Source organism: Vulpes vulpes, chromosome 4, assembly GCF_048418805.1.
Source record: "Vulpes vulpes isolate BD-2025 chromosome 4, VulVul3, whole genome shotgun sequence".
Classification (NCBI taxonomy): domain Eukaryota; kingdom Metazoa; phylum Chordata; class Mammalia; order Carnivora; family Canidae; genus Vulpes; species Vulpes vulpes.
Genome location: NC_132783.1, coordinates 129,616,646 through 129,644,535, shown reverse-complemented (window position 1 = coordinate 129,644,535; position 27,890 = coordinate 129,616,646). Strand labels below are relative to the sequence as shown.

Genomic DNA, 27,890 nt, shown 5'->3' with positions numbered 1-27,890 from the left:
CACACAGGGCTACCTTTTAATAGTCACAAGGCTGCCTGTGACATAACACAGGGTGTGTGTCATCCGAGGAGGAAGCATGCTCTCCTTCCCAACCCGGGGCACTGGCATTTCCTCTCTTTGGTGTTTTTCTTGCCACAGAATACACTAAGCTAAAAGGCCACCAATTGTGCCAACTCCAGGGATTCTGCTACATTGTCATACAGAACAGATGTGAATGATGTCACTCAAAGTTGTGCAAAGTGGTAGCTCCATCCAAGCGTTTGTCTGCTTCGGGGCAAAAGCCAAGATGCTCTTTATTTGTTGGCACTGTTTCTTAAGTCCTGCCTCAATGTCACCTCTAATTAAAGCAGGCTCTATTTTTTCCCCCATTATAATAGCCTGTTTGTATTCTTTATAGCATTTATCATTGCCTGGATCACTACCTATTTTCACTTTTTTGAATATTGTCTGTTTCCACTAAAATAAAATATCAACCACAAGAGGGCAAAGAGTTTTGGTTTTGGCCACGTTTTGGATGACTGGTGCCCGGACTAGTACCTGGCTGAGTGTAGGTGCACCGCAAGTACGGGTTGAGTAAGTGAGGAACAATTTTTCATGTTTTTTTCTCACTTAGGTGGTGATGGGTTGTGGCGAGCTGATGGGCAAGGCTATTGGCCAAACTGTGGGCTGTGTGCTGGTGAGGGGAGGGCCTTCTAGCCCAGGACCTGGCCGACGTGAACGCTCAGGATAGCCACCTGGGCCAGCTGTGGTCCCCAGCACGCGAGAAAGGACAGAAGTACAGGGAGCAATAGAAATGAGTTTTTATTTGTAAAAAGTTACAAAATGATATTGTACAAAAATAAAGTCTGTAGAGAACTTTGGTTGTATAACACAAACGACTGAGACAGATCAGAGAAGTCAGAACTTCCAAAGAAGTGCACTCCTTACCGGATCAGATGGTAATCACAATGATACAGAAAAAAATCACAAACTTTACCCTTGTGTGGATTTGGTGGAGTGATTCGCTTCAGTTAAAACTTGCCTGTGATGTGTAAGTGATGCTGGGAACAAGTTATCAACATCTGCTGTATCCTAGAGCCCCCGTGAGCAGGGACTCTCCATGGGAATCGGGGGGGCTGAAGCTAACACCTGGGGTCGCCAGCCACCAAATCTGCCAGGATTCTCTGACCCGGACAGATGGCCCTGGGGCTGCGTCAAATTGTGCTTCACGAATGACCAGACAGGTGGGTCTGTCATTGTTTTAAGCAGGCTGCTCTTCCGCGAGTTCCCCATGGTGGCCGCAGGATGGATGGCGGGGGGCGGGGGGGGTGTTCTTTCCCTTTATTTCCAAGTTGTGCAAGGGAGCAGAAAAGACAGGGACAGAATGATGGCCAGCTTGGGGCTTAGGGGAAGGGATGTCTGGTAAATGCTGCCTCTTGGCTACTTTGCAAAATTAACATGATTATTTGAGGGAGGCCAGTAGGTCATTTCGTTGCTAAATCTGTCATACTTTAGGGCTAATGGCCCCTCGGGTAGTGATAGATGATTTCCTTGATAAAGATCCCTTTATGAGACACGCAACAAACTCTAACATAGGGCCCAGTGCATCGTGCGGGGCTCAGCTGCCAGGCAAACCCGGCTCCGGGGCTCGTGTGAGCGACTGGTTCCCATCCTACGCCCCCTCCCCTCCAGAGGCTGTCAGCACACAGGTAGGAGGACACTGTGCCTATGAGCCTTGCTGTGTGGATGTGGCTGGGCCAGACACGTGTTCCTCGTCCTTCCTTCTGGGCCACCTTCTTCTGACAGGGACGGCCACCGTGGCCCCAAGGTGACAGCCAAGGGGCTTTTATGGCAACCAGGTAGATCCCATTTCTGAAAGGCCGGCAACGTGCTCCTTGGCTGCCCTGGGCACGAGCATGTTTCCCTAGAAGGCGGTGGGTGGATGGAAGGATGGAGGAAGCGTCTCCACAAGTCAGGGCAGAACCGCAGCTACCTGTTAGGATTTTTAGTTTACTTTTAGGTCAACACTGAATCCAGGACTACCTACTAAAAGGGATGTAACCCCTCATACATACGGTAATGCATATCATAGATAGATACATGTGGGAGGGAGTGAGAGCTACATACAACAGGAAGGGGGGCGTGAGGCACATCTGCTCAGCCATGGGGCAGTGAGGAAGTAAAACCAGTGCCAGCGGGCTCCCCAAGGGGGCCTGTTAGAAGTGCTCCTTCTGACACGTTCCATTTTTCAAGAATAAAAATAGGAAAGAAGCTGAAATCGGGGAGATTAAGGAGGGCTTTTAAAAAAAGGTAAAGTAAGTGATTTTTGCCTAGCGAGAAACTTTTTAATACTTTGAAAAGCATGGACCCTTGTTCCCAATTAAAATTTCCTTTGTCACCTTTCTTTGCATTTTTGCGAGCACATGTACTTTGGCACCTTTGAAAAGAAACTTTAATAAATAAGGGAAAAAAGAGCAACTCATTAGTGAACGGTAATAAATAACAATAACTTAAATCTCAATAAATATCTTCTCTATATTTCTGTATCTGAAACAGATGCATTGCATCGAGTAGCTTCTCTGGTCACTGGTGACCACGCATAAACGGAGCTGGGGGTATGTAACATCTGTCTCTCTGTAAACCGACAGGCCCGGCGGGTCCCCCTGCCCCGGGGCAGCTGGGGGCCTTCCCCACTCGCTCTCCTGCAAGAATGCTGCCGAAAACCACAACTGGTTTCCTGTTTCCAAGGACACAAAGGAAATACCTTCAGGTTTGTTTTTAGTCTTGAGGACCAACTTTTGGGTTCCCAGCCAACTTCTTCCCACCCCACGCACCATGTTCAAAATCCATCACCGACCGTCCACAGACACTGCTGGCTGTAGCAAACCTCGGGCCTCAACGTTCAAATTCAAAGGTAACGATCTCTTGTGTCTTTGCTTTTTTGTTTTGTTTTTGTTTTTCTTCCTCCTCTCCGGGGTATGTCTCCGCTGAGTGACAGAAAAATAAACCTTTCTTGCTTTCAGCAGTGAAACGTCACGACAAGGAACGACCCCAGGATTCCCGTTTCCCGGGTGTCTCCAGACAAGGGAAAAGAAACCACAGGAGATACACTGGCTTGGTTTCAAGTGCATCCGCCACTGCGCCCGCGCCGGGCCACGGTGGGCTTGTCGGGTGGGAGGAAACACCCACCCGGGGACACCAGCCCTGAGCTCCTGGTGACATGGGCTGCCGGCCGGGAGGGTCCAGATGGCTGTTTCCACTCCCGTCCGCTTCTCCGTAGCTGGATCTCCCTCTACCAGGCTCCCCCAACGGCTGCCTTCCTCCTCCTCCTCCTCCTCCTCCTCCTCCTTCCTCCTCCTCCTCCTCTGCCTCCTTGGTCCTCATCTTTCATTCGGGGCAAACATTTCCTGGGAACCTTGGTCCCTTTCTTTGCACTGTAGCAGGAATGCAATACACAGCAGTCTCTGGAGCCGGAGTCAGATACACCCACACCTTTTAGCGGAATGCTTTCTTAGAATATGGTAAACCAGGTTGTCATCTAAAAACGACAGGTCGTCATCGTAGGCGATGGGTCTGCAGCAAGCCTGCCCTGCTTTGTCACTCGCCAGCCTTCTACTTTTGGATAAGTTTTTTAATATTTTGTCGTACATGGTCTCGGCCGCGTCGCAGGAGCCGCTGCAGTACCTAAAAATCAGTTCCTCCTTGGTTTCGTAGCCCAAGCCCAGGTCAGTGACGTTTAAATGTATCGCAGTCAAGACACAACCCCGGTTTCTGCCCCTCGGGCCTCGCCGCCCCTTCCCCCTGGAATGTTCCGGGCCGGCGGCCGCGGCCTGCCGATTCCGCTCTCGTCTCGCTGGCATGGCCATTTGTTTCTCGGGTGACCTTTTCAGCCTTCTGATGGTGGCCTGAATAAAATCCATGACGTCATCAAACTGATCAGAATAGTCCTCCGGCACGTTTGCTGTTCAAGGAGAAAACAGACAAGGTCACATGAGGCGACCGGATGGTCTCAAGCAGTTTCTCTATCCAAGTGCCTCCGAAGGTCAGCCTAGGGGGGACCCCCAGCCACCCCAGCGGCCGGCCAGGCCCAGTGCGCCCCCTCCCCCCGAGCACAGAGGCTACAAGGCACCCAAGGCTCCACAGAAGGAAAAGGATCCAATTCAAAGAGGAGGCCAGCACGGCGGGTGACACGCTCCCTGCGGAAAACAAACCCCCAGCAGCGCGTCTCTCCGTTTGTCACATTGGGCATTTGTAACAAGCCTGTGCTGCGGTGGCTGGGAGCAGGCTGGGCCTTGAAGGCCTTGTCCTGGCCCAGACTATGAGGTAGTAGTGGGTCCCAGATGGAGGGCGCCCGGGAAGGGGCTGGGATGCTCACTGAAATGCAGATTCCCGGCCTACCCTGTGGGGGAGGCACGGGGAGGCGCCAGGGAATCTCCATTTTCCGTGAAGTCTGGGGTAGGTGGCCCGCGGACCATACTTTGAGAAACCCTGTCTTAGAGGGTGAGAAAGGGATTATCTTAGGGCGGGAAGTCTTCCAACATTGCTGCTTTCACCCGGGATAACGAGTACTCTTCCCTGGAACCTTTCCCCCTCTCGACACCTCTGGGCGGCTGGGTGGGAAGACAATCATTTTGATAAAAGAAATGAAAAGCTCATGACTTCATCTGTATGTTAAAAGTTCCTTAAAAGCTTCCTGAAAACAGCCTACTTTTCACTAACAGAGAGACTACCACTTCCGTGGAACAGAATGACTTAAAAAAAAAATGGCAATACTGGAAGAAGACATTTAAACGTATCAGCAGTAAATGGAAGGAGACGCTGTTCGTGGAGCGAGGCCAGCCTCTGCTGCGGGCTGCCACATGACCCCTGGGACCTTTGCTTGCACACGGGACGACAGATAGGCACTTTAGGGAGATCACACAGAGGAATAAGGGGGCGTTGCTTCTCAGATGTTTGAGAACCTTGGGTTAGGGCGTGAATTCCCAATCTCTTGGGGTTTCCAGCTCTGTTGCAGCATTTGCTTTGGCTGATCGAGTAAGAGGTGAGCAACTGTTTGAACAATTTAATACATTTCTAAAAGGAGAAAGTCATTCAAACCCCTCATCATTAGGTCCTAGGCCTTTTATGCTTCCCTTTCCCAATTTCAGGTAATTTAGCAAGTTTAGGGGTGTATGTGGCTTAGACAAAGATACCTCAAATAGTTGTGGGCAAGAGTGAATGTGTTTGCCAAGACTATGGTAAAGCAGAGAAGGATTCCTCTGTGCCTAACCCATGTGACATTGTTTTGTCGTGGGCTGATTGTTAAAACAAAGGTCAGGTATCCTGTTGCATAAAACAAAATCCAGCTAAGGCAACTTAACAATATCTATTGATCAAGTGAAAGGTCTATTGATCGACACTGATCTTTTGGTGTAGATTATATAGAATATATATAATATAGGATACATAGCAATGAAGAGAGTGGAGATTGTGTGGGCTCCCCAGAACACCTCGTGGTCTGAGATCTCGGATTTGGTGCTGGACAGGTCCGGTGCCTGGATGTCACGAAGCTGCTCCCACCCTGGTCTGAGCCCCAGCACCTCTGTCTGGGTTACCTCTGAGCTCCCTACCCTCTTTCAGTCTATTTTTCACTCAGCAGCGGGAGCGATACTCTTTAAACTGTAAATGCAGGTCATGTCCCTCTCTGCTCCAGACCCTGCAGTGGCTGCCCATTTCCTTTTGGAGCAAAAGCCAAAGTTCACCCTGGCCTAAGGTCCCACCTGACCTAGCCACCCCTTCTTGTCCAACCATTTTTACCTCTGACCTTCTCTTCTACTTTTCTTTCTTCTTCTTTTTTAAATTTTTTTTTAAGATTATTTATTTATTTATTCATGAGAGACACACAGAGAGAGAGGCAGAGACACAGGTAGAGGGAGAAGCAGGCTCCATGCAGGAGCCTGATGCGGGACTCGATCCCGGGACCCCGGGATCACAGCCTGGGCCAAAGGCAGATGCTGAACCGCTGAGCCACCCAGGCACCCCTGCTTCTCTTTTCCCTTACTGTCTCTCCTCCAGCTTTCCTGGCCTCCTTACCATTTCTCACACACACACACAGTTTCTCAACCTTAGCCTGACTGACATTTTGGGCAGGGTCGATCTTTGCTGTGGGAGGCTGTCCTCCTGCATTGCATGATGTGGCATCCCTGGCTGGGAGACACCAGGAGTACCCCCTGACGCTTTTCTAGCTGTTGCCACACAGCCCTGGGGGCAAAGTCACCTGGGTTGAGAACCACAGATCAGACACAAGCAGGAACTCAGCCTTTGGGCTGGCTGTTCCCTCTCTGCATGTAACACTGTTCCTGCACGGCACCCAGTCGCCCCTCACTCCTACATCCCCTTCAAGTCTTTACTCAAATGCCCCCTCCACCAAGTCACATCCTGACCTCCCTGTTGAAAATATAATGTGTCCCCAAGCCTACGTCTAGACCCCCTGCCTCCCTTCCCCGCCCCCCACCATAATACTATCTTCCCAAACACTGTGCAACTTATTTCTTATGTTTTTTATTTATTGTCTGTCTTCTCTGATAGTAAGTCACCTCCAGGAGGCAGGGACCTTCGCTTGGCTCGTTCACCAGTGGATCCAAGGGCTTAAAATAGGGTCTGGTCCCTGGAAGCCCTCCATGATTTTTGAATGAAATATGGCACTTTGAAAGGGGAGAAGAAGGAGTCTTCAGTGTTTCAAGGGGACACTTGGGTTAGGTTGGCAACCACACTGTAATGAAATAAACGGCTCCAGGGTAACAGCCCACGTCCCGCAGGAAGCGGCCATGCCCTGAGTGCCACCGTCATGTCACACCTGAGAGTGAAATATTCACCTGCAGGCCCACTTTCCCCATCGGCTTCAGGCAGCACTGACCTGCTCTCTCTCACTGTCCGCCTCACTTGGAGTCTGGGAAGGGGAGGTGGGGGGGGGCAGGGGAGGCAGGGGTCGCCTCCCTCAGGGGGACCCGCGTGGGAGGGAACTGAGTTACCTCCTCTGAACCAACCGCTTTCTAACTGTACTTCCTTAAGAAGTTCTCTTTCCTTCTTAAAACACAAAGACCTTTAAATCACTTTGGTTTATTTTGAGGAATGAGCTGTTTGTACTATTTGTGATTTTTTTTCAGTAAGAAGCTCTGAAGAGGAAATTAGGTGTGCTCGGTTTCAAAAAACTGAAATTGGAACTTCTAAAATACATATATATATTTAACTGAAATACAGAAAATGTCTCCATGTTCCCCCAAAGACCCTTTGTTTTACAAGAGGACTCACTTGAGGCCCCCCCACCCCCCTACACACCCTCTATTCAAGAATTCCTGAATAGATCAGTCACTTAAGAACCTGGGGACATAGAGAGTTAAAACCGATTCAGAATCAACTGAAGATTAATCAGAAATGAGGATGAAACATTACTATAATCTTAACATAAACTCACGGGAAAACATTGGAGTTGTAAAAGTTCAACTAACGCTGGTTTAGAGACTCATTAATTTATGCAACAGTAAACTACGTACTTTTATATTACTGGAGTTATAACAACAATTCGAATCAGCATATATAATGTTCTTATTTATTGCCTGACCCTTTCAAAATTCCCAAAAAGCCTTTTCCCTCCTTTTTATGACATTTTGACTGAATGGCTTTTTGTCCATTGGTTTTCCTTGCCAGATAAAAGAGCACCTTATTAAATTTGAATTTCAGATAAATTGCAAATAAATGTTTAGTATAAGCCGTCCTAAATAATGCTTGTGACATACTTATACTTTCTTACAAGAACGTTTAGTTCCTTAGTTTTAAATTCCAGTTGGCTTTTTTAGGGTGCTGAGCGTAGCAGTGTGAATGCACCACCCACTTATGCTTTTGGGTAAGGTGGTGAACAGATTATTAATCCTGAATTAAAAGGCTTACAGGAACCTGCGAAGCAGTCAATAAATGCTCAATGTTAAACCGAAGGGTATAGCTAATAAGAACTTTTCCTTTGATGGGAAAATCCCCCTTGTGCCTGATTGTTAATATGGAAATATTTACTGAAGCCTGGGTTTCAGGCCGTAGGCAATTCTTATTGAGCCCAAGGGTCTTTCTTTTTTCCCCCCTTCCCTTTTTCATTTCTTCTCCTTCTTGAAAAATAGAGCAAAAAATAAATATTTATTTTGCAAGTTTTACATGGACATGAATTTTGGAAACCAGAAAAGGGTAACATTATATTTTCCAAACCACAGAGCAAATAGGCCTGTCTCTTCCAACTAAATTCCTAATTCCAGGCCTTTTGATGCTGACCGAGTTCACTTATAGAGAGGCGCCTTAATTAATCAACATGAGGCATTTCGGGGGCATGGGGAGCCATATGCTTCTCTGTGCCTGTCCTTAGAAATTCTGCAGAGGCCTCGAACCCCGCGCCCTGGCAAGCCCGTAGCTGGCCGTATCTTCCAAGAATTCACAGAGCTGAAGGGAAAGAAGGGGGGCGGTTAGGGTTTGGATTAGTTCCCTAAATTAAAACTTAATGGCATATCACTTTCTTCTTCATCCTATAAAGAGCTTGGCAAGATGTCAGCCATACAAACAGGCCTCGTTAGTACTAACTTTGATAGTAAAACACTTGCAAACCACAGAAGAGGAGCATCATTTTTAAAAAATAGGTCAAACACTTGCTCATTTCCCAGACTCACTTGGAGGATATGTCTCAGCAAAACATATCCATCTAAAAGCTAAAGTTCTTGAAAAATCAAAATGCTCAGATGCATTTAAGTGATCCTTCAGTATGCAACCAAATATTTTGGCATTATTCTCTTTAAAATATTTTAACTTTGATGTGTCCTCTGTATAAACAGCATTATTTAAACAAATGAAACCTTGTACCGGGGAATATTTCTGGGAACAAACCGTTCACAGCAGAGACCTTGCCCCTCCCTAGATTATGGGCAAAGACCGTAAAGTCACCTCAGGAACAAAGGATGGGGGGATATTGACTAGTTTGTAAAGGAAATTGAGTTTTTATAGGAACACTGGTAAGGACTCCGAGTACTCCTTGTAACAGCCTAACGAAGAAGGACCGAATTCAAAATTCTTAGTGAATCTGGCTTTCTGTGGACCAGTCTCCTAAATGTTAGATTTCTCTTAAAAGCAGTAGTTTAACTATATTCTAATCAAAGGGGTCATTTTATATTCATATCAGGTTGTCCCCGTCCTCCTTGCCTGGCCTTCGGCCTGTCTCCAGCCCACCAGCCCAAAGGGGAGGCAGCGCAGGGTTGTCTGTAAAGCAGTGAGAAGAGTGCAAGTGGACTCTGAGGACGGAGGGAAGGTCTCTGAGGCTCTGAGGGCTCCAGAAAAGAGGGGGCTGGGTCCTAGCACCCACACTACCCCCTCTTAGAGGAATCGTCTCCCAGGTCAGTCAGCCTCCAGGAGGCAGGGGCCCCAGAGAAAGGGCCCGACTATCTCTTGCTCGGGGGAGGGCCAGCCTCTGGACTCCCCTGGAAGGCAGCCAGCTGCTCTGCACTAGAAGGGCAGCGGTTAAAACACGGAGGACCCTGGCTGAGCGCCTGCTTAAGCCAAGGCCACACAGGTGACAGGTGCATCTGGAACCGGTGCCCAGATGGCCTTAGTCCGGGGTGGGCTAGACCCTGGTGGGGCTGGGGTGTAAGGCCTCAGAAAGCCATGCCCGGGGCCGCTGAGGTGCTGGGCAGCCCATCCTCACAGGTAGAGCCTCCTGGAAAAGGCTGTTCACAGACAGGAGGCGAGGGAGAGATGTCCTGGGGGTGGGAAGATCGGATCTGATATTCTTTACCCACCTGGACCCCTGGTAAAGTACCAAGTGCTCGGTAGACCAAGCACGTATATGACAAACAGAGGCTCTAGCTATCTATCCATGCACACATAGGCACACATATATGTGTGCATACACATGCGCACACGCACGTCTGCATGAACAGAATCAGCCTGCATGGTTGAGAGAACTCCTCACGAAATTCCCAACTCCTGTCAGTCTTTGGAACACATTACTTTCATGTTTCAGTAAGATCCGAACATGATTTGTCTTCACTAACGCTGAAGTATTATAAGAGCTACTTTAAAACTCTCCATGTTACAAAATTTCATCATTCTATATTTAAAATAACAGCTTCTGTGATGCACTTAAAAATACTACCGATAGAAAGGTGGGACAGATGCCTCCTTTCATACAACATGAACTTTAAAGCCCGACGACATCCCTGCAAGGCTCGGAGGGGGTGGGGGGCTGCATACTATCTTGACTTCACAGCTTGGGAAACGGAGGCTCAGGGAAGATTAAAAAAAAAAAAGCCACATGACTCACAAATGTGGATTCGGTTGGTTTAAAGTTCAACCTTGTTCTAGGGCTTCCTGCCACCTCTTTATTTTTAAGTACCAAAAAAAAAAAAAAAAAAAAAAAAAAAAAAGCTACTACCATGCAGCTTTTTAAGTCTCGAGGCACGTGGTAATTTACTCTGAACAAGTCCAAGATCTGCTGATTTCACCACATCCAGGGAGAAATCCACTTTCTGTTGGAAAATTCAGGATGAACTGAGTCACATGAAGTAGATTCTCCAATCAGGCTGCCAAGGCCCACAGAATACAGTAACTTGTCTCTGAAAAAGGAAAAGCCAGGCCTTCCAGGGGCATCTCCCATGCCCTGGTTCTTGCGTGTCGCTCTAAGGCAGATCTGGCGATTTCCCAGTTAAAACCGGAAAACCAGCAGCCAAGGGCGGTGGCAGGTTCAGACAGAGAGGCCCCATCTCCGGAAGCTCCTCAAACTCACTCTGGCACCAAGTGATGAGGCTGTCGCCGCAGAGCTAGCAAGAACACAGCCCCAAGTTCCAGGCTGGGGCCAGTCCCTGACCAGTCTCGCGACCTTGAGGGGTCACTCAGCCCTCCTGCGGTCAACCAGCCGTTCTCTGGGGCTCTCCCCGGTGCTAAGGCCCTAAAGGGCAGCCAGCCTCCGTCTTGGGGGGGGGGGGGAGTGCTGCCAGACGTTCGTTTGCAGTCATCTCTGTCAGGGTGAGGCCCCCCTCTGACAGGTGCCCCAGCAGCATTCTGCCCAGGGCCCTGCGAAGCCCCACGGAAGGGTATTTTAGGGTCTAGCAGTTCTCACCCTCTTCAGTTTACCTCCTGGCTCGGCGCGTTGGTGACATTTGAAATAATCACCACTAAGTGTCTCTCAACCCCTCTTCTTCCTCTGCCTTATGCAGGAGGGGGGAAATGATGTGCAGAAAGGGCACCTAGGTCCGAGGAGGTGGCGCCCCTACACCGCAGTCTTCACCTATAAAGGAAGGGACGGGGCCGATGACCTCTGAGGGACAAACTAAACCCACATGCTAACAGCCTTCCATCTCCATCACCTGAAAGGCCAATCCTAACCTTGCCATTTTCTTACAATTTCTGTTTTATCCATTTCTGGTTTTGCTGCTTCAAGCATGTGTGGGTCGTACCTACAAGGCTAGACTCACCCACTGCCACTGCTACCAAATGGCTCCAGCCTGCCTCGCAAGCTGTTGATGTTTGTTCTTGACCTTCAGTGACCTCTGTAATGTGTGGTGTTATTCCATGAGAACGTCCCAGTGAAACTCTGAAAAATTCTACAGTTTTCTCATCTGCCACGATTTATGCGTTAATTTTGCCACTTCTTTGAATTAATCAAAAATAAAAAGCCTGTAGGTCACTGAGCAGGCTGCGGACACACGTCACATCAGGTAATGATTATCCCTGCTTTTCTATTTTAGAGGATCCACCCCGACCCAGCGTTAGATAGACCATCCTAGTCGCTGGGTGCTGTTGGGTTAACTTCAAGAGGGATCTATGGCATCTATTTCCCTAAAAATAATCACCAGTTGAGGCAATTTACTCAGTCACTGTGACCCTTGCCAGAGCTACCAGTGCATTCTCTTCATGACCAGTGGTTTGTTGACAGTAAGGCATGACATGGGTTTATTTGAAAAGTCTTTGCGTTATAAAAGCACCAGTGTTTTGTTGTTTCAAAAGAGCATTTCTGGATCCTCTCAAGGCAGAAGAAAAAGACCAACTACAACGCAAACCATTTCAGAATACAGAAAAAAGGAGCCTTGGGTCTACTTTTAAAAGCCACTTTGCTCATCAAAATGCCATTTCATTTACCGTCTCCACCTACTTTGACCAACATCACACATGAGAATTATTTATACTATCTTGGATTTTCATCCTACAACTTCAGAAAACTTGTCGTGAGGGTAATGGAAATTATTCCATGAATACAAATAGCCAAAAAGTCCCCACTCAGGAGGGACAGACAGTATATTCATTTCGCGTTCGGCTCTGATTGCCCTGCTCTGATTTCCACCTATGTGGTCCGCGCTCTCATTATCCTTATGTTAATAATTTCACAGTGATACAGCCTGGCTCCCCCGGAGGGAAATTGCCCATTCTCCTGCTTTTAAGTCACAAACACACCCACCAGGGTGTCCATTTGTTAACTAATCCGTGAACACCTGCTGGGAGCTAAAAGCACTCCACAGCCCGCAGGAAACACCCCACGCTAACGAGCACGCCGGGGGCTCACGCGCGGGGAGCCCGCTGCTGCCTCCATAAACACCTTAGGGAAGGGTGAGCGAGTTACCCCGTAAAACCAAGCACACAAAAAGCCACTTGGGACGCTAGTCCCTTGCGCTGTTTTCAGAGGCGGGTGGTTTCTGAGGGGAAACTCCAAAGGGACCCGGCAGCAAAGGAACCTTGGCTTGGCCTCCCCGCCGCCCGCCTGGGGCCCGGGCTCCAGAGGGCCCTGGGTTCTGCGCCCTTCGCCCCTCAGCCTTGGGGGCGCCTGAGCTGGCCACGAGGACTGCCTGCCCCGGGGCGGGGGTGAGAGGAGAGGAGAGGAGAGCAGGTCAAAGTGCTCCCTATCCCTGGAGGCCGTGTGATGGGCTCCTGGGCCCACGGGAGGAGGGGCTCCCCACGCCCCATGCCGGTGAAGGGCTTTGCTGGCACCTCAGGGTTCAGGGAGCCGCTGGCGCATGGCTCCCACCCGACGGCGCCCCCGGCGCCCCCACAGTGACTTCCCCCTCTGGCCCTCTGCAGAGCCGGTTGCGGAGGGGCTCGGGGTGGCCGGCCTCAGGCTGCCCTTCGTCCAGGCCCGCCCGGCCGCCTGACCCTGTGAAGTCCCCATTTCCCCTCCAAGGGGGGCGAGTCCCGCGTTGCCCACAGTGGAAGGAGGTTCTCGGCTCCGCACCCCAGGGCATCGGCCGGTGGCACCTGGAGCCTCGGCGGTGGTCTGCGGTGTGGCCCCGTCAGCCACGTCTACACCGCGGGCGGCCCTGAGAGCCTGGAGGAGAGGGCCTCGAGGCCCCGGGGCCGCGGTCTGCTCTCGGCCTGGCCTGCGGGCAGGGGAGCAGGCCTGGGAGCTGGGGCTGCCTCCCCTGTGCTCTCTAGGGACCCCCCAAGTTAGCCCCCACACGTGGGCCAGCTGCGCGCCCAGGAATGCTGCTCTTCTGTCCTCGATGGTGCGGGTCGGTGTCTGCAAACTGAGGCGCCTGAGAACTTGCTGCGCGCGGTTTCAGAGCCGTCGCTTCCACGCGTGCTCCTGGGGACACTGGCCGGGCCGCGAACACGCCGGCGGCCCCGCTGACCATCAGCCTTGCGGCCCGCGGGCCGGCTGGGCTCCGTGCACACCTGCTGTCCCGGGCTGGCGGCGCGTGCAGGTGCCACGGGGACAAGCCGGGCGGCGTGGCTCCTGACGGGAGGCCGCGTCATCATGAACTTAGCATTCCCCAGGCGTTGACCTGAGTCTCACCACACGGACGTGGTCAGGCAAGTCCAGATGGATCGGAGTGTGCAAAACAGCAGCTGACACATCCCACAGTTTTCAAAACGGTCTATGCCATGGTGAGCAAGGGCTTGGGAGCCGGTCTCCAGGAAGGTAAAGAGGCAGCGGATCAAAGGCCACGTGTGGCTCCTGATTACGGGAGACCAGCTACCGGGGCTGTTACTGCCACAGCCGGGGCCCGCAGTCACCTACTGGAGAGCGGTACTGTCGGGCTTCCTGGGCCCGAGAATTCAGCTGTGGCCACATCAGGTCGCATCCTTGCTGTTGGAAGGTACGCGCCGAAGTATTTGGTGCTACGTTTGCAACTAATTCTCAAGTGGTTCAGGGAAAATAAATGAAGCAAGATGCAAACAGGAGGTCAGTCTCGGTAGAGGATACATGGGTGTTCGCTGTACCATGACCTATGTTCTGTGAAGTCCCACGCGAATCAACCAAGATATACTGAAGTGGGTGGCTCTGTATTTCAGTCTGGCCAGATACTCATGGCGAGGCCCCGGGCTTTATCTGTCGGTCCATCTATGCATCCATCTATTCCTCTCGTGACCAGGACCCAGAGGTGTGATGGTTGTCACGGATGTACATTAACATGTGTCTTTGAACTGGAAATGAAGTCATGTCTTTTCGGACCAAATAGTTAATTTATCTGAGTGGATTCGTTTGATAGTTTTCCCGTGAATTGAGTAAGTTAAATCTGCAGCTCTAAGATTTCACCAAAAATATGTCTGGAGCACACATACAGTTCCCTTTCGGGCTGGAGGTTACATCCGGTACAACTATTACACTTCTGATTAAAAAAAATTTAGGTATCCTCTTAGAAGCGTGCAACAGATTGTCAACATTCTTTCTTGCAGGTTTGCAGACAAAAAACTTTTAAGACTTTTAAAACCATGCCTTTCCATCTCTATCACCTTATTAAAGTCATGCAAAAAGTGGCATAACTGGTAGATCCCCAGTAGTGACCCAGCTCTGTCTATGCAAATCCACTCCTCTGCACCCTGTGGACACTCATGCAGTCACCCAGGGTTTCCCATGTAAATGCCCCCTTTCCCAGGGCAGAGCGGGACTGATCTGAGCACAAGTACCTCCCAGAAGGCCTCCCAAATGCTGTCAGCCTACCAAACATGCGAGCAGGCCTCACCTCGTCCCCAAACGTTAGGGAGCCCCCTGTCACTGCACAAGCATCAGCGGTATAGGTGTCTGTACAGGAATTCACGTTTCCCTCCTTAAAAGCTTCTGGTCTGGGCTTCAAAGCAGCCATTAATTATATAACCTAGGTCCATGGCCACCCAGATGGGAATGAAATTAGGGCTTAGGGGACGCCTAGATGGCACAGTGGGTTACATGTCCAACTCTTGATTTCGGCTCAGGCCATGATCTCCCGGTCCTGAGATCAACCTCAGTGGGGAGTCTGCTTGAGATTCTCTCTCTCCCTCTGCCTCTCCTGCTGGTGCTCTCTAAAATAAATAAATCTTTTTTGTTGTTGTTGTTTTTAAAAAGGGCTTAAAGAAAATTAAATATTCCCTACTTCTATTAGTTTGCTCTTTTGATTTCCTTGAACAATCTGTGTTTCAAGGTTAGTGAATGTATTTTTAGCAAGCCAATGTTTGTGTTTGCTTAATCTACTAATATGGGAGCACAGTCTGTGTAAAGCCAAGAAGCCCTACTGGCTTTGAGAACAGAAGCCTGAGGCCTGAACTCTGGTTTCGCCACTTACTGGATGTGTGACCTTGGGCAATTCTCTAGGACCCATTTCTTCATCCATAAAACAGGGGAGAAAGGTATCTCCTCCTGTCCAGTAGAGCTCAAACTTATTCAATTTTCTGATAAGATATAGAATTTATTTGTTAAAAACTAAGTCAACCATGTGGATAGCTAAGAGGTGCTGTGACGCTAATTTTAATATTCAGTCCGTATTTGTAGTTATTCACTTCCCTGAGGATTAATAGGTTGATTCAACTGTGCCTCTGCCTAGAAACGTTTTAAAAATGAGGACTCAATACTTCAAAATGAAAAACATGCCTATGCCACAGATTCTGTCCCTGAGCAGCCTGCGTACCTGAGTAACTCTTGCAGCAAGACAGCTTTGCTGCAGGATCCCACTCACAGCCACCTGCCTGCTTGAGACGCTCCAGTGGCGCCCCACTGCCATCAAAAAACAGCAAACCCGTCTTGTCCTGGATTTTTACAGCATCTCATAATCTGGGTATCACCTACGGAGATATCCTAAATTTCACACCACTTCCGCCACCTGTTCTCAGCACTTGGCGACCGGTCTGGCCTCCTCCTTGTATTCACCACCTGCCCCTTCCCCATATCATGGTCATAAATTTGCCCATGCTTCTCCTTAGTCTGGAATGTGCCTTTCCCCCCTTCCCTTCCCTTCCTAATACCCATCTTTCAAGTACCAGCTCAAATCCTTGCTCCTCCCTGAATCCTTTCCTGCTATGATCTCCAAATCCCAGTGACCTCATTGCTGGGAATTCTTACCATGACCTCAGCTAATGTAAGCCCCTTGGTAGACATATCTGTCTAACAATCCGCCCACCCACCCATCTGACTCTCCACACTTTATAACTAGACCATAAGCTGTTTTAGTTCGCAATTTTGTCTTTTTGATGGCTCGCAGCACCTACTGCATGAAAGATATTTAATACTTGCTTCTTAATGAGTTCAAGTGATTAATTAAAGACTAAGTGTTTTAATTGAATGAAGGTGCTATGGACTGTTAAGTGCTAAAGGAACAAGGATGAAAGGGATGTTGGGGGGAGGAAAGGCCAGAGAGCTTTGATTTTTATATCAGTGAAAGCAGAATCTTTTAAGCGTAATTCTTAGGCTGTTGGATCAGCAGCAGGTCCTAAGACCGGCCAATCCAAATTAAGCCTGAAATAGATTTCTCTAAACAGCAACAGTTTGATATTGGTCTCCAGACTGGGGCCAGAGTAAGATGTCGGTCTCAGACCTCAAGTGAGGAACCCATGCCTCCTGAAAGGGTCTGACATGCAATTTATTGATTTTAAGAGTGTCATCCCAAGGGGCACAGCTCCTGTCCGGCTTCGGTGCTTTATTATAGCACTGCTCATTGACACAGTCGGTAAAGCAAGAAGAAGCAATAAGTAGATGGTGCTGAGTCATTCCAAATTCTATATCCCGTAACATTAGATTTGAAAGCTTAACATTTAACCAGCTTCTAGAAGCTTCCTTTGCTGGATAACAACGGGCTGAACATTTACTAGAGTTCACTGAAAGTGTTTTGCTGGGTTTCTGGAACATCTTCAGTTAAATTAAGCATCTTAAATATCCAGCAGGGATCACTTAAAGCAGAAATACTCAATACAGGTGGTCTCCAGCCCACACGTAAGGGTCCACCTGCCGCGGCTCCCTTCTCCTCAGTGGGAGAACAGGGTCTCCCTGACGTGTCCATGGGAAGCTGGTGGTAAAATTCCACAGGAACTAACTATGTGGGCTCAAGAAAAGGGGGGAAGGAGGGAGTGTGAAACCTGGGAAGAGCCAGGGGGAGCAGAATCCCAGGTGAGGCCAGCCTGACAAAGTGCAGACCAGATGACAGACTTCGTGGCCTGCAACGGCCTCCCTGTGGAGGCCTGCATTTCTTTCACTGTCCATACTATATTGTGCTGCTCCGAATTCCACCATGTAGAGCTACGTCTTGGCAGAGGCTGAAGTGAAAGCGTGAGGTGGGAGGAGGCTTTCATCGGGCCGTGGGAAGGAGGAAGATGGCCACTAACAGCTGTAGTACTTGCTTCTGGGCCATGGGCTTTACACAGCATTATCTCATTTAGCCCTTGCAGTAACCCCAGGAGACAGTTGTAAGAGTGTCCCAATTTTCCAGACGAGGAAACTGAGGTTTGAGATATTAAGTAACAGCTGGTCATGTGCCAAGGATGGGATCCAAACCCCTAGTCTGATCTGATGCTGTGAAGTGCCACTCTTGCTTGGGGGAGTCTCCCTGATTTCTTGCTCTTTGCCTTCTTTCTGCAACTTATGGGATCTGGCACCCTGGTAAGAGGCTCTAGCCTAATAATATTGTGACTCACATTTCAGTTATATTACGGTTTATGCCTAGATTTGTGTGGGTAGGCCCGGGAACTGGATGGCTTGATTTAGAAGATTGTTTCCAAAGGAAATTTCGTAACTTGCTACCAAACTGGTGGAATATAATCCCATCGTATTACAATATATTGTGTATTACCTGTAATTATAATTTAACAATGCTCAATCTTTCTTCAGGTTGGCCCCTAGTCACCCAAGAAGGCTGCCTTCCTAGCCCAAGGCTATTCACATTTGGTTTTGGTTTACGGTGCCACCGAATTGTACCACATCGTGCATCTACCAGATAGTGTGTTCCGTGCAGGCAGAGACTTTTGCCTGTTTTGTGCACCAAGGATTCCCCAGCACCTAGGACAGAGCCGGGCACACGGAGGCACACATGAACTGTTTGTTGAATGAATACATGCTTTTAGATCACAAATTTTAAAACTACATGTACTTTGTGTTTTTGACACACATTTAGGGGTGTCCTACATGGCCAGCATCTGGCATGGGCCTACGATGAACTAACCTTTGATAAATTCAGACAACCTCCTGCAACAGGGTTTTAGTGGCTAGTTGAAGACCTTCCTCCCAAATAAAGTGTTCTCCCCCGAGGTAGCAAAACCAGATGCTCTGCTCTGTGTTCAGTGGTCTGGGGACTCCCTGGTCCCAGTTTCAGCCCACCTGCCTCCTGCCAAGGTGGCACTCTGCACAAGCTGCTTTACCATGAGGAGCAGAAAAGATTAACTTTCAGCTCTATAATGCTATGACATCTGCTAATTTCACCTTCTAGATTCCTCCTGCCTGCCCTAATCACCCTTTGGAGAAGATGCTGGACAAAAAGCAAAATAAAAGAACAGAGATAGCTCAAGAGAAAAGGATGCCTTTGGATGCCCTCACGGGGAAAACCACAAGTCCTTGAGTTTAGACAAGTTCATAGCTGCCACAAGAGGCAACCACAGCCCATTTATTTTATAGCCAACCTGTAGGCAAGCAAGTGAGCCAATTTCGCCTTCTCTTTGGGTCGTTCGGAATAGAATTCTGGCCGTTTCATTTACACTGGAAGCAGCATAACACACGCAACGTCAGGGGTGAGGGTGGACGGTGTGGCCCCCTTTGAACAGCCAGGAGTGTTTAAGGTCGTAGGAGAGCACCTTTACTCAATCACTAAGTCACAAGCATTTTAAAAGCAGAGGGACTATTTTCAAATGAAACTAGTGACTGATGTTTTTCTACATAAGCCTTAACCAGTTGCACGGTGTACAGTGCAAGATATAAATGTCAGCACTGTGACGGGAGCATGTGGACACTGGTTGACTGTCCAAAGTCTGCACACTGTCACTATGCTGCCTTCCTGCACCGACAGCTTGCTACCGAATTGAACATACCTGGAAAGAAGTCAACTTGGCTTAGAATGCAGCTCAGTTTCTCTTTGGGAACGTTTCTGTTTCAAGTGTCCTCTAGGATCTATTGGGTCTTCCCATAGATAAAACAGAATTGGGTTTGTTCTGCTGGTTTAAATGTAAATAGAGTAGTAGGACTCTCGTCCATTGACGACTTAGCATCGGTTTTGGGAAAGGGAAGTAATGTCCCCTCGCCCACCTGTCCTTTGCACACCCCTACCCTGGCCCTGATTGATGCTACCTTGCTTGCTCTCTCACTGGTTGTATCTTACATGTGGCAGAGATTTTCTCAGGGTATTATCAAATAATAATCAAATGATTCAACCCTCACCACGCATTAGAGTTACCTGGTAACATCTAAATTTCCAAATGCCCAAGTCACACCCAAAACCAATTAAATCAGAATCTCTCAGGGTGAGGCCCAGCATCAGTATCCCATTAAAGATCCGTGGGTGATTCCAGTGAGCAGGAGGTCTCTCCTGAGTTTTTTCCCAGAGGACAGTTAGGGCAGAACCATGAAGGGCATGGACGGAATCTCATAGCCACTGGTGTTTGGGAGAAGAAAGGCCTCCCGTTACTGCATGGTTGTAACTGTTCACTGAGTTCTAAAGTAAGTAAGTAACTTGTTCAAAGTCAGAATTAGTTAAAAGCGGAGCCAGGACTAGGGCACCTGAGTGGCTATCTGTTGAGCGTCTGTCTTTGGCTCAGTTCATGATCCTAGGGTTTAGGGATGGAGCTTCCCATTGGGCTCCTTGCTGAGTAGGGAGTCTGCTTCTCCTTCTTCCTCTGCCCCCTCTCCCTTTGCTTGTGCTCTCTGTCTCAAATAAAAAATACAATCTTAAAAAAAAAAAAAAAAAAGAAAAGAAAAAGAAAGTGGAGCCAGAACCCAGAGCCAGAATTAAATAAGCCTAGGTAGACAGGATACGAATATGCTAATTAAATTTCCATGAATTAATCAGCTTCATAATCAGGCACAGTGATATTTCTCCCGAACATCCTGGATAGAGATCTATTATCCAACACTGTGTCCTTCTTCCTCTGGTCTAGGCTGTTTGAGTGAATGAAAAGCCACTTACTCAGCTCTCATGGCCACCATTCTGAAGACAATGACACTAAGGGGCATTTTAAATTTAAGTTTCTACTGGAGAAACATTTATATACACCAAGGTGGGAGTTAATGGCCGAAACCAAAGCCTTTAAAAATAAATTTATATAACTAATCGACAGAAACTCCTGGAGCGGTTACTTCCATCTCAAGGGATCAACCGTGTTCTTTTTCTAACTCTAAGTCACTCTTGAAGTCTTAACTTGCCTTTAAAAAATGCATTTCTCCTTCTTTCTTGGGACTTCTGGAAGATGACTTTATTGTTGTAATTAAGCATAAAATAAGCACATCACATTTCCTGCACTGTTTTTAGCTCAAGGCCACTAGGTTTGAGGGACTCTTGCATACAGCTAACTTGCTGGGCTGCTTCTGCTCTGCATATGACTTCAGTTTGTTTTAAGTGCAAAATAGCTAGAGGGATAACGGAAGCGGTTTAGCCAGGGTGACATCCTGACTACAGCTCTGCTTTATTTTGGGGTTGTGTCAAATTTTCTCTTGCTCCCTCTCTTACCTAGATACTTCCCCAATAACCTCTAACTTGTAGCATATGCACATACCTTGCTTTATGCAACAGATACATTTCTGAAGAGAGGTAGGCAAATTACATCAAACCTTAGTTGAGAGGCCCCAGTAGAGTGCTACCTAACACACTTTTGAGAGGTAAATCACAAAATTTATTGGTTTACTTATTTATATGGTCTTTTTATTCTATTTTTTAAAATATGGTGTTCTCTTAAGAGTCAGTATTACTGTCCTGTGTGAGCTCCAGCTTTTTTCCCCCCTAGCCCCTGGCTAGCACTATTCACCCTTAAGTCTTTCTAGAACCGGAACTTTTCTGAACAGCTTTGACACTGCCCAGATGCTCGTCCTGGAAATCGAGCCCCTTCTGTGTTTTCTCTGCCTCTGGCTCGGGTTTGGAAAACCTCAGCCTCTCCCCTTCCAAGGGCAAGGGCAGTTTAGGATGGAAATGCAGTGGTTTTCAGAATCGCAGCACAGCGAGGGACACCCAAGCGGATAAAGGGGTTTGGAAGCAGGAAAACAGAAAACAGAAAACAAAAAACAAAACCGGGAATGCGCTGGGCGACGGGAAGGCGGAGACAGCGGGCGAGGGTGTGCCGCCCTGCGGCGGGGCGCGGGGCGCGGGGCGCGGGGCGCGGGGCGCGGGGCGCGGGGCGCGGGGCGCGGCCTCGGGCGCGGGTGCGTGCGGGCGGGGGAGCGCGCGGGTCACGGTTCTTACAGTCACTGCTCGGCGCGGAGGGCGCGCGGCGGCGGCCGAGGGAGCGGTCTTCGGCGGGCGCCTCGGGAGGCCTCTTACCGGCGGGCAGCGGGAGGGCGGACGCGGTGTGGAGCAGCACCAGGCAGACAGCCACGACATCCCATAACTTCATCTTAGAGTCCCGTCCGGCGGCGGCACCTGCACGGGCGGGGGACAGACCCGCGGACGCGCGTCAGGCCGGGGCGCGGGGCTCGGGGCGCGCGGGCCCCGCCGAGCCCGCCCCCGCCCCCGCCCCCGCCCCCGCCGCCTCCTGCGCGGCCCGCTGCGCCCCGGGGCGCGGCTTGCTCTCGGCCTCCAGCCTCCCGCCGCCCCGCTCTTCTGCTCCCCCGTCCCGGGGCCAGGGGCTCGGGCGGGGCCGCTGCCCCCCGCGGGTCCCGGCCGACGCGACGACACGGGTCCTGGCGCCGCACTCCCGCAGCCCTCACCCCGCATCCTCCGCCCCAGAGACCCCCCCCCCCACCTTCCCGCGGCTTCCAGGGGTCCCGGGAGCCCGCCTTCCACCCGAGCAAGCGGTCAGCTGCTCATTTCAGGGATGAACTCCGGGACCCCTTGCCCGGGGTCCCCATCCCGCCATCCCGCCGTCGGGGGCAGGGGCAGGGCTTGGCGGCACCCCCACCCCGCCCGCGCGCCTCGTTCCTCCCACTCGTTTATAGGAGGGCTCTGTCGCGGCCCACCGGGCTGGTGGGGACTCGGGGTTCGGGCCTGGGTGGGCACACCTGCACCACGTTACTTCCCAAAGCATCGGCTCGGATGAAAATACTACTTTCACCCCTTAAGGTCATGAACATTAAATAATGTATGAAAGACGTGGGGGGGGGGGCATAAAGTACGCGCTTTAGCATGTATTTTTGCATTTGTCTTGAAAATTTTAACCCTTCACGGTATGCACCCCAAGACCCTCTAGCTTCTGCAGGGTTCGCAGATCCTGGCCCCAAAGCCCTCCCCCCCCGCCCGCCCCGGCGGAGAGTCTCGAGCTCCCAGCGCCCCGCGTGCAGGAGGCTCGCACCCAGCCGCGGACGCTGCGGAGGCGCACGAGCAGGGGGGAGCCTGCAGCGCCAAAGGTGCGGAGCTGGGGCTCAGCGTTCTCGGCGAGGGGCTTCCATTGGGCTTCTCAGCCCTCAAAACCCCTAGAAAGGCGGACTACAGAGTCGCATTGGGGGGCGGGCGAGAAGAAGGCGCTGTCAGCTCAGAGCCAAGCCCCACCCAGTTGGGGGGTGTGGAGGAGACCCCGGCACCTCGCGCTGTGGTGGGGCCGGTGTCTTCCTAGTGCCAGGGTTCCAGTGCGCAAGGGAATTCTAGGCGGAAACTCCGCGATTCATGCAACTGATGATCCCCCCCCCCCCCCCCCGCATGCGGTTCTAAGGGAAATCTCCTTGAACTTTTTCCATGGGAGAGAGTAACACAGTTTCCAGGTAAACGCAGCATCGTGCCCCGAGATCCCGGGCTTACCGCCTCCCGTGCAGCGGCCCTGCCCCCATCCCCACCCAGGACTCCCGCCCGGATTCCCTCGCAGGCCACCCGGGGAAGCGTTTAATTCGGCCGCCGCCTCCCACCGCCGCGGAGACGAAAGCATTTTCCATCCCTCGGGCGGCTGCTCGCTACGCAGCTGTGGGCCTCGGGGTGTTTGTAGGGAACCCCGGGCGCCCTGCAGCTCCGGGCAGCTCGTGCCGCGGCGCCTGGTTTACAAACCCGGGGGAGAGCAAAGGCTCTGGGTTCTGGCGCCCGGGCCCAGGCACCCCCGCACCCAGGCCGTGCAGAATGGACGCGCCGGCGGGGGCCGGGGGCACCCGAGGCCTCCCGCCCGCTCGCCCCGGGGCCAGCTCCAGGCTGCGCGCGAAATGGCTGGCGGCCCCGAGGACCGGGAGCGCGGGGCTAGGGCGCCTGTCCAAGTGGCGGTGCCCGCCGGCAGGCACCGGCAGAGGCCCCAGATTGCCCTTCCGCCTTAAGAGGGGTTTTCCTTTTTTTTTTTTTTTCCTGCTTGGCCGACGCAGAGCTTTTTAAATTGGACGTGGAGATCCTCGATTAGAAGTGTGGAGAAGCTGGCAAAAGAGGTGAAACCGTGGAAAAGACTCCGCTTCGCGGGAGGAGGCTCCCGGCTCCCGTGCCCGCTGCGGCGCAGGCCGGGAACGCGCCCCCCACCCCCCCGCGACAGGCAGGGCGCATCCCTGCCCCCGAGCACCGCGGGGCCGGGCCCCCTCGGAGCGGCTCCGTAGTCCCCGGTATTTGCAGGCCGGAGGGACGGGAGGGGGCTCGGGGCCGAGCACACCCAGAGGTCCCAGGAGGAGGCTTTTCTCAGAGCGCACCTGGGCCCCCCGCCCCCACCGCGCCGCTTCCCGGTTTGTCCCTTTATCGCTTTCTCGAAGCCCAGGCGCGGGGCGTGTTTCTGCTGCAACCCGCCGCCTTGGCTCCGCGCGCGAGCTGCTGGACGCGCTGCCACGTGCGGTAACCACGCTCTCCCCCCGAGGTCAGCTCCGCCAGGGGCCCCGCTCGCGTTCTCGTGCCCCCCAGCCTGCTCCCCCCTCTGCGCCCGGGCCCCGCGCGCCCCGCAGAAAGGAGCGCGGCGCGGGCGCGGGCACCTGGTGGTCCCCACGCCCGCGGCGCAAAGGGCGCCCCGGGGCGCCAGTGCCCGCAGGAGCCGCGGCTCGCGGCGGGGCGCTTCTGGGTTCCCAGCACCAGGGGGCACCAGAAACCGCCCGAGTCCCTTAGCGCCCCCGCGAATGAGAGGCTGCGTCGTCATTCGAAGTCTAAGATCCGAGAACAAGCACCCCCGCCCCGTGCCCCTGCCCCAGTCCTCCCCAAATCCAGGTTGCCCCCCGGAACTTCCGGAGGCGCTCACCAGCCTTCCAGCTCTCTGGGCTCCCACCCCCCTTCCTCTCTCCCCAGCTTTCCCCTTCCCACCTCACCTGATCTGGTTTCTCGGTAACCTGCTTTTAGACTGCCCCCTCCCCCCGGGTCCCCCGCGTCACCTCGACAGCTTCCCCCGGGGTGAGCGCCCCCGCACCTTCCTCTGTCTCGCAGGCTGGGAGGTTTGTTTGGGCTTTGCCTTCGGGATCCAGGTCTCAGGGAGAGACGCGGGAGGCGGTGGGGGTGGGGTGGGGGGCGTAACCCGGGGGGTGGGGGGTAGGGACAGAGGTGGCTGGAGGATGTCTTGCTTTTCTTAAGCGTGCCTCGTGTCGCAGCCTGACGGAGGACTGATTTTCCCCAGACTGTTGGGCCCAAGACCGGGGGAAAGAAGAAGGATGAGGGACGTCTGCTGCATGCAGTTCTGGGGAGAAATCTCCCTGATAAGGGGCCCGAGGCCAGAATCCAGGTCCGGGGGCCCCGAACCCCTGTGCGAGAGTGGACTGGGGACGCCGCGGGCTCCCTGGACACCTGACGCTTGTTGAAAAGGCGCCACGGTCCCCCTACCCCGCCAAAGCGAATGTGAGGGCGAGGGCTGGTCCGGGCGGCGGCAGCCCGGCGGCCCCCACTGGGGGCTTTGCAGGAAGAGGTACGTGCGGGAGGTTGGAAGCCGCAGTTCTTTTTCGGGACACTTAAATGCATATTCAAAGTGCTGTGGAAGAGTCTAGTAGCTCTAGCACATGGGCGGCAGGGCCGGAAGAGTCGTGTTTGTCCCCGCCAATGGGCAAAAATGTTGGGAGCACGGGGTTGGGCAGCCTCCCCGCCCCCCCCCCCCCAGCCGGGGCGCGCGCTTCGGCTCCGCCACCCGCCGACCCGCCAACCTAGGGAGGCGCCTGGGGGGCCGGGGGTTCCGGTGAGAGTCCGCTCCCCTCCCCAGCGAGGGTTCACTTCCAGCGGGTGGGGCCGGTAAACCGAACCGCGGCGCAGTCAGCCCAGAGGTGGTGCGAGGTAGTGGCGGGGGGTGGCACCGGGGGGGTGGCACAGAGTGACAGGAGAAAAGAGGTCATTAAAGCGATCCCTTCGGTGGCCTCGCGCGGACGCCGAGGAGTTTCCAGGAGCCATTGCAGGCGGAGACCCGCGTCCCGGACGGTTCGGGCGGCCCCTCTCCTAACCTCGACGGGCACGGCTAGTCGGGTGTGCGGGCGTTAGGAAAGTGCAAGCAGCCGGGTCCTGAAGTGGGCGAGGACTGTGGCTCCGCAGGACGGCGCCCGCAGGAGGGGAGCCCACTATTTTTAGGTCCTCAGCACCTTTGCAGCACTCCCTCCCGGGGCGTGCGCCTCCCCTCGGAGGACAGACGCAAACAGGCTCGGGAGTAAGTGACACGGCCCGGCCCGCAATCGTACGGCAGCTGCACGTCCCGCCGGTCGCGGGGGTTCAAAGACGACCCCAAACCCACACGCCCCGCGCCTTGACGGAAGAGCGCCCCGCCGCGCCGGGGAGGGAAAGTGACCCTCTCGGGCATTCCGGGGTCTGTAGGCGTCGGGGCGCCAGAGACGTGTGCCCACGTGGAAGGGCGACCGGTCCCCGCAGGGCCAGCCCCTCTCCGTCCACTGCTCTGTCTCCTCTCCCCCGGCGCCTCGGTCCCATCTAGTCTTTCCTCCTTCCAATCTCCCCGGCCGCGCGGGGGTCCAGCCGCGCCCCCTCCGCCCCGCGCGCCCCGCAGGCCGCCGCGCCCGCCCGCCCGCCCGCCCGCGACTCCCGCGGCGCCATCCGCCCCCTTCTGCCCCGGGCCGCTCTCCCGCTTACCTCGGATCCGGTCTCCACAGACCCCCGGTTGGACATTAACTCCAGGAGCCCCGAGTCCCAGCCAGGAGCCCCATCCGGGCCGAGGGCAGGAGCGCAGAGCCCCGCCCAGCAGGTCAGGGGCGCGAGTTCGCAGTCCCGGGGCAGCGAGGGCGCGCAGGAGGCGGTGGCCAAGACTCCCGCCGCCGCCGCCTCGAGGAGGGCGAGGGACGCCGACAGCTCCCCCGCCGATGCCCTGCACCCCCCGAAACCGAGGTCCGGGCAGCCGCCGCTGCCTTGGGTGGGGGGTGGGGGGGGTGACACGGCCGCGCGCGCCGCGCTCTGCGCGGGCCCGGGCGCGGCGGGCGGCTCAGCGGCGGCGGCCGCGCTCTGCGCCTTCTCGGGGCGCAGCTCCTGGGAGCGCGAGACGGGCCGGGCTGATGCTGCCGCCGGAGCTGAGGTCTGGCCTGGAAATCCGACAGAGACACCACGTCAACCGGCGCGGGGAGTCCCGTGAAGACATGAGGGCGCCAGGAGCGCAGGCTGGTCCTTGAGAGCCCGGGCCGGGGGCCGGGAGGGGGAGGGGAGGCGCGGGGCCCCGGGAGGGGGGGCGGGCGGAGGCTGTGAGCGAGGGAAAGCGGAGCAGCGAGGAGGCGCCCGAGCTCCCGAGGAGGGGGCTCGGGGTGCGGGTGGGTGGCGCGAGGCGCTCCTCCCCGGGGTGCAGGGAGAGCGCTCAGCGCGTGCAGACGCCCCGGGCTCGCGTCGCCTCCCTGCGGGGCGCCCCGGGGACCGTGCGGAGCTCCGCGCCCGCCACCGGAGGGGACAGTCTGAACTTGGCCGCGGTGCCCGCGCCGGCCTTGGCCCCCTGGCCCCGCGCTGGGAGGGAGCGCGCTCCGTCGGGCGGAGGCTGCACCGGGCGTTCCTCGCGCCTGTCGAAGGCTTCCCCCTTCCTTCCTTCCTTCCTTCTTTCCTTCCTTCCTTCCCGGGCCTCGCCCTCCCGCTTCCCTGCGGGCCGACGCGGCGGGCGGAGAGGAGCTGCGCGCGGGAGCGCTCCCACACTCCGGCGGAGAGACGTGGAGCGGCGGGGAGGGAGGCAGAGCGTGTGCCAGGGGACGCGCAGAGCGGGGATGGATTTATAGGGCTCTCACTCCGTGACGCGCCCTGCAGTGGCTTTTCTGATTCGCTTTCTGACCTAAACACACATTAGTTTAGCCCCCATGCGAGGGCCAACACGGTCTCCAAATACCTGCTGGCTGAAGTCAGAGGCTCTGCATATCATGTATTACATGGCAGGCAATGAAGAAGGCTTCTGAGGCTGGCCGGCTTCTCAGTCCTAGGCTCCATTTTCATGCTGTTGTAATATAATATCAGACGTGGGGTAGGCACATACATTCAAAATCCCAATTCCAGAGGAGTAAGGTCATTTTATCAGGAACGGGTCAAGGGAGGTTGGGCTAAACCTGCTTTTATCCCCATTTTTGAAAACGCAGGATGGGAAACCTAAGCGAGCGCTCCCTTGGGTACTGAGTGTCCAGTGAGCAGGGACCCAGCTCCCACTCGTGATCTCTGGGAGACCTTTTAGGCATTCCTTTTGTTGGTTAGCTTACCACCAGAAGCAGCCAGAGCCTTCTTTTGTAG

General features: G+C 53.4%; 1 protein-coding gene across 2 annotated transcripts; it reads right to left on the bottom strand.

The window, feature by feature from the left end:
* Nucleotides 1–784: 784 nt before the first annotated feature.
* On the bottom strand, nt 785–26,760 carry GDNF (glial cell derived neurotrophic factor). 2 transcript variants are annotated; one of them, XM_072757058.1, is made up of 3 exons: nt 26,277–26,760; nt 21,591–21,767; nt 785–3,940 (listed from the first exon to the last, which is right to left on the bottom strand). In XM_072757058.1, the coding sequence occupies exons 2-3, from the start codon at nt 21,739–21,741 to the stop codon at nt 3,456–3,458; spliced, it is 636 nt and encodes a 211-aa protein (XP_072613159.1). In that variant the 5' UTR covers nt 21,742–21,767; nt 26,277–26,760; the 3' UTR covers nt 785–3,455. The 2 variants fall into 2 exon arrangements, with proteins under 2 accessions (XP_072613159.1, XP_072613160.1); XM_072757059.1 differs by having other exon boundaries at nt 21,669–21,767.
* Between the last annotated feature and the right edge of the window lie 1,130 nt (nt 26,761–27,890).

What these genes read in the sequence shown, in the direction of transcription:
- GDNF (XM_072757058.1), bottom strand. Translation starts at nt 21,741, where the DNA reads ATGAAGTTATGGGATGTCGTGGCTGTCTGCCTGGTGCTGCTCCACACC. An exon ending in CTCCGCGCCGAGCAGTGACT is followed by an intron (nt 3,941 to 21,590) that starts GTAAGAACCGTG and finishes CTCCTTGAACAG; the next exon opens with CAAACGTGCCGGAGGACTAT.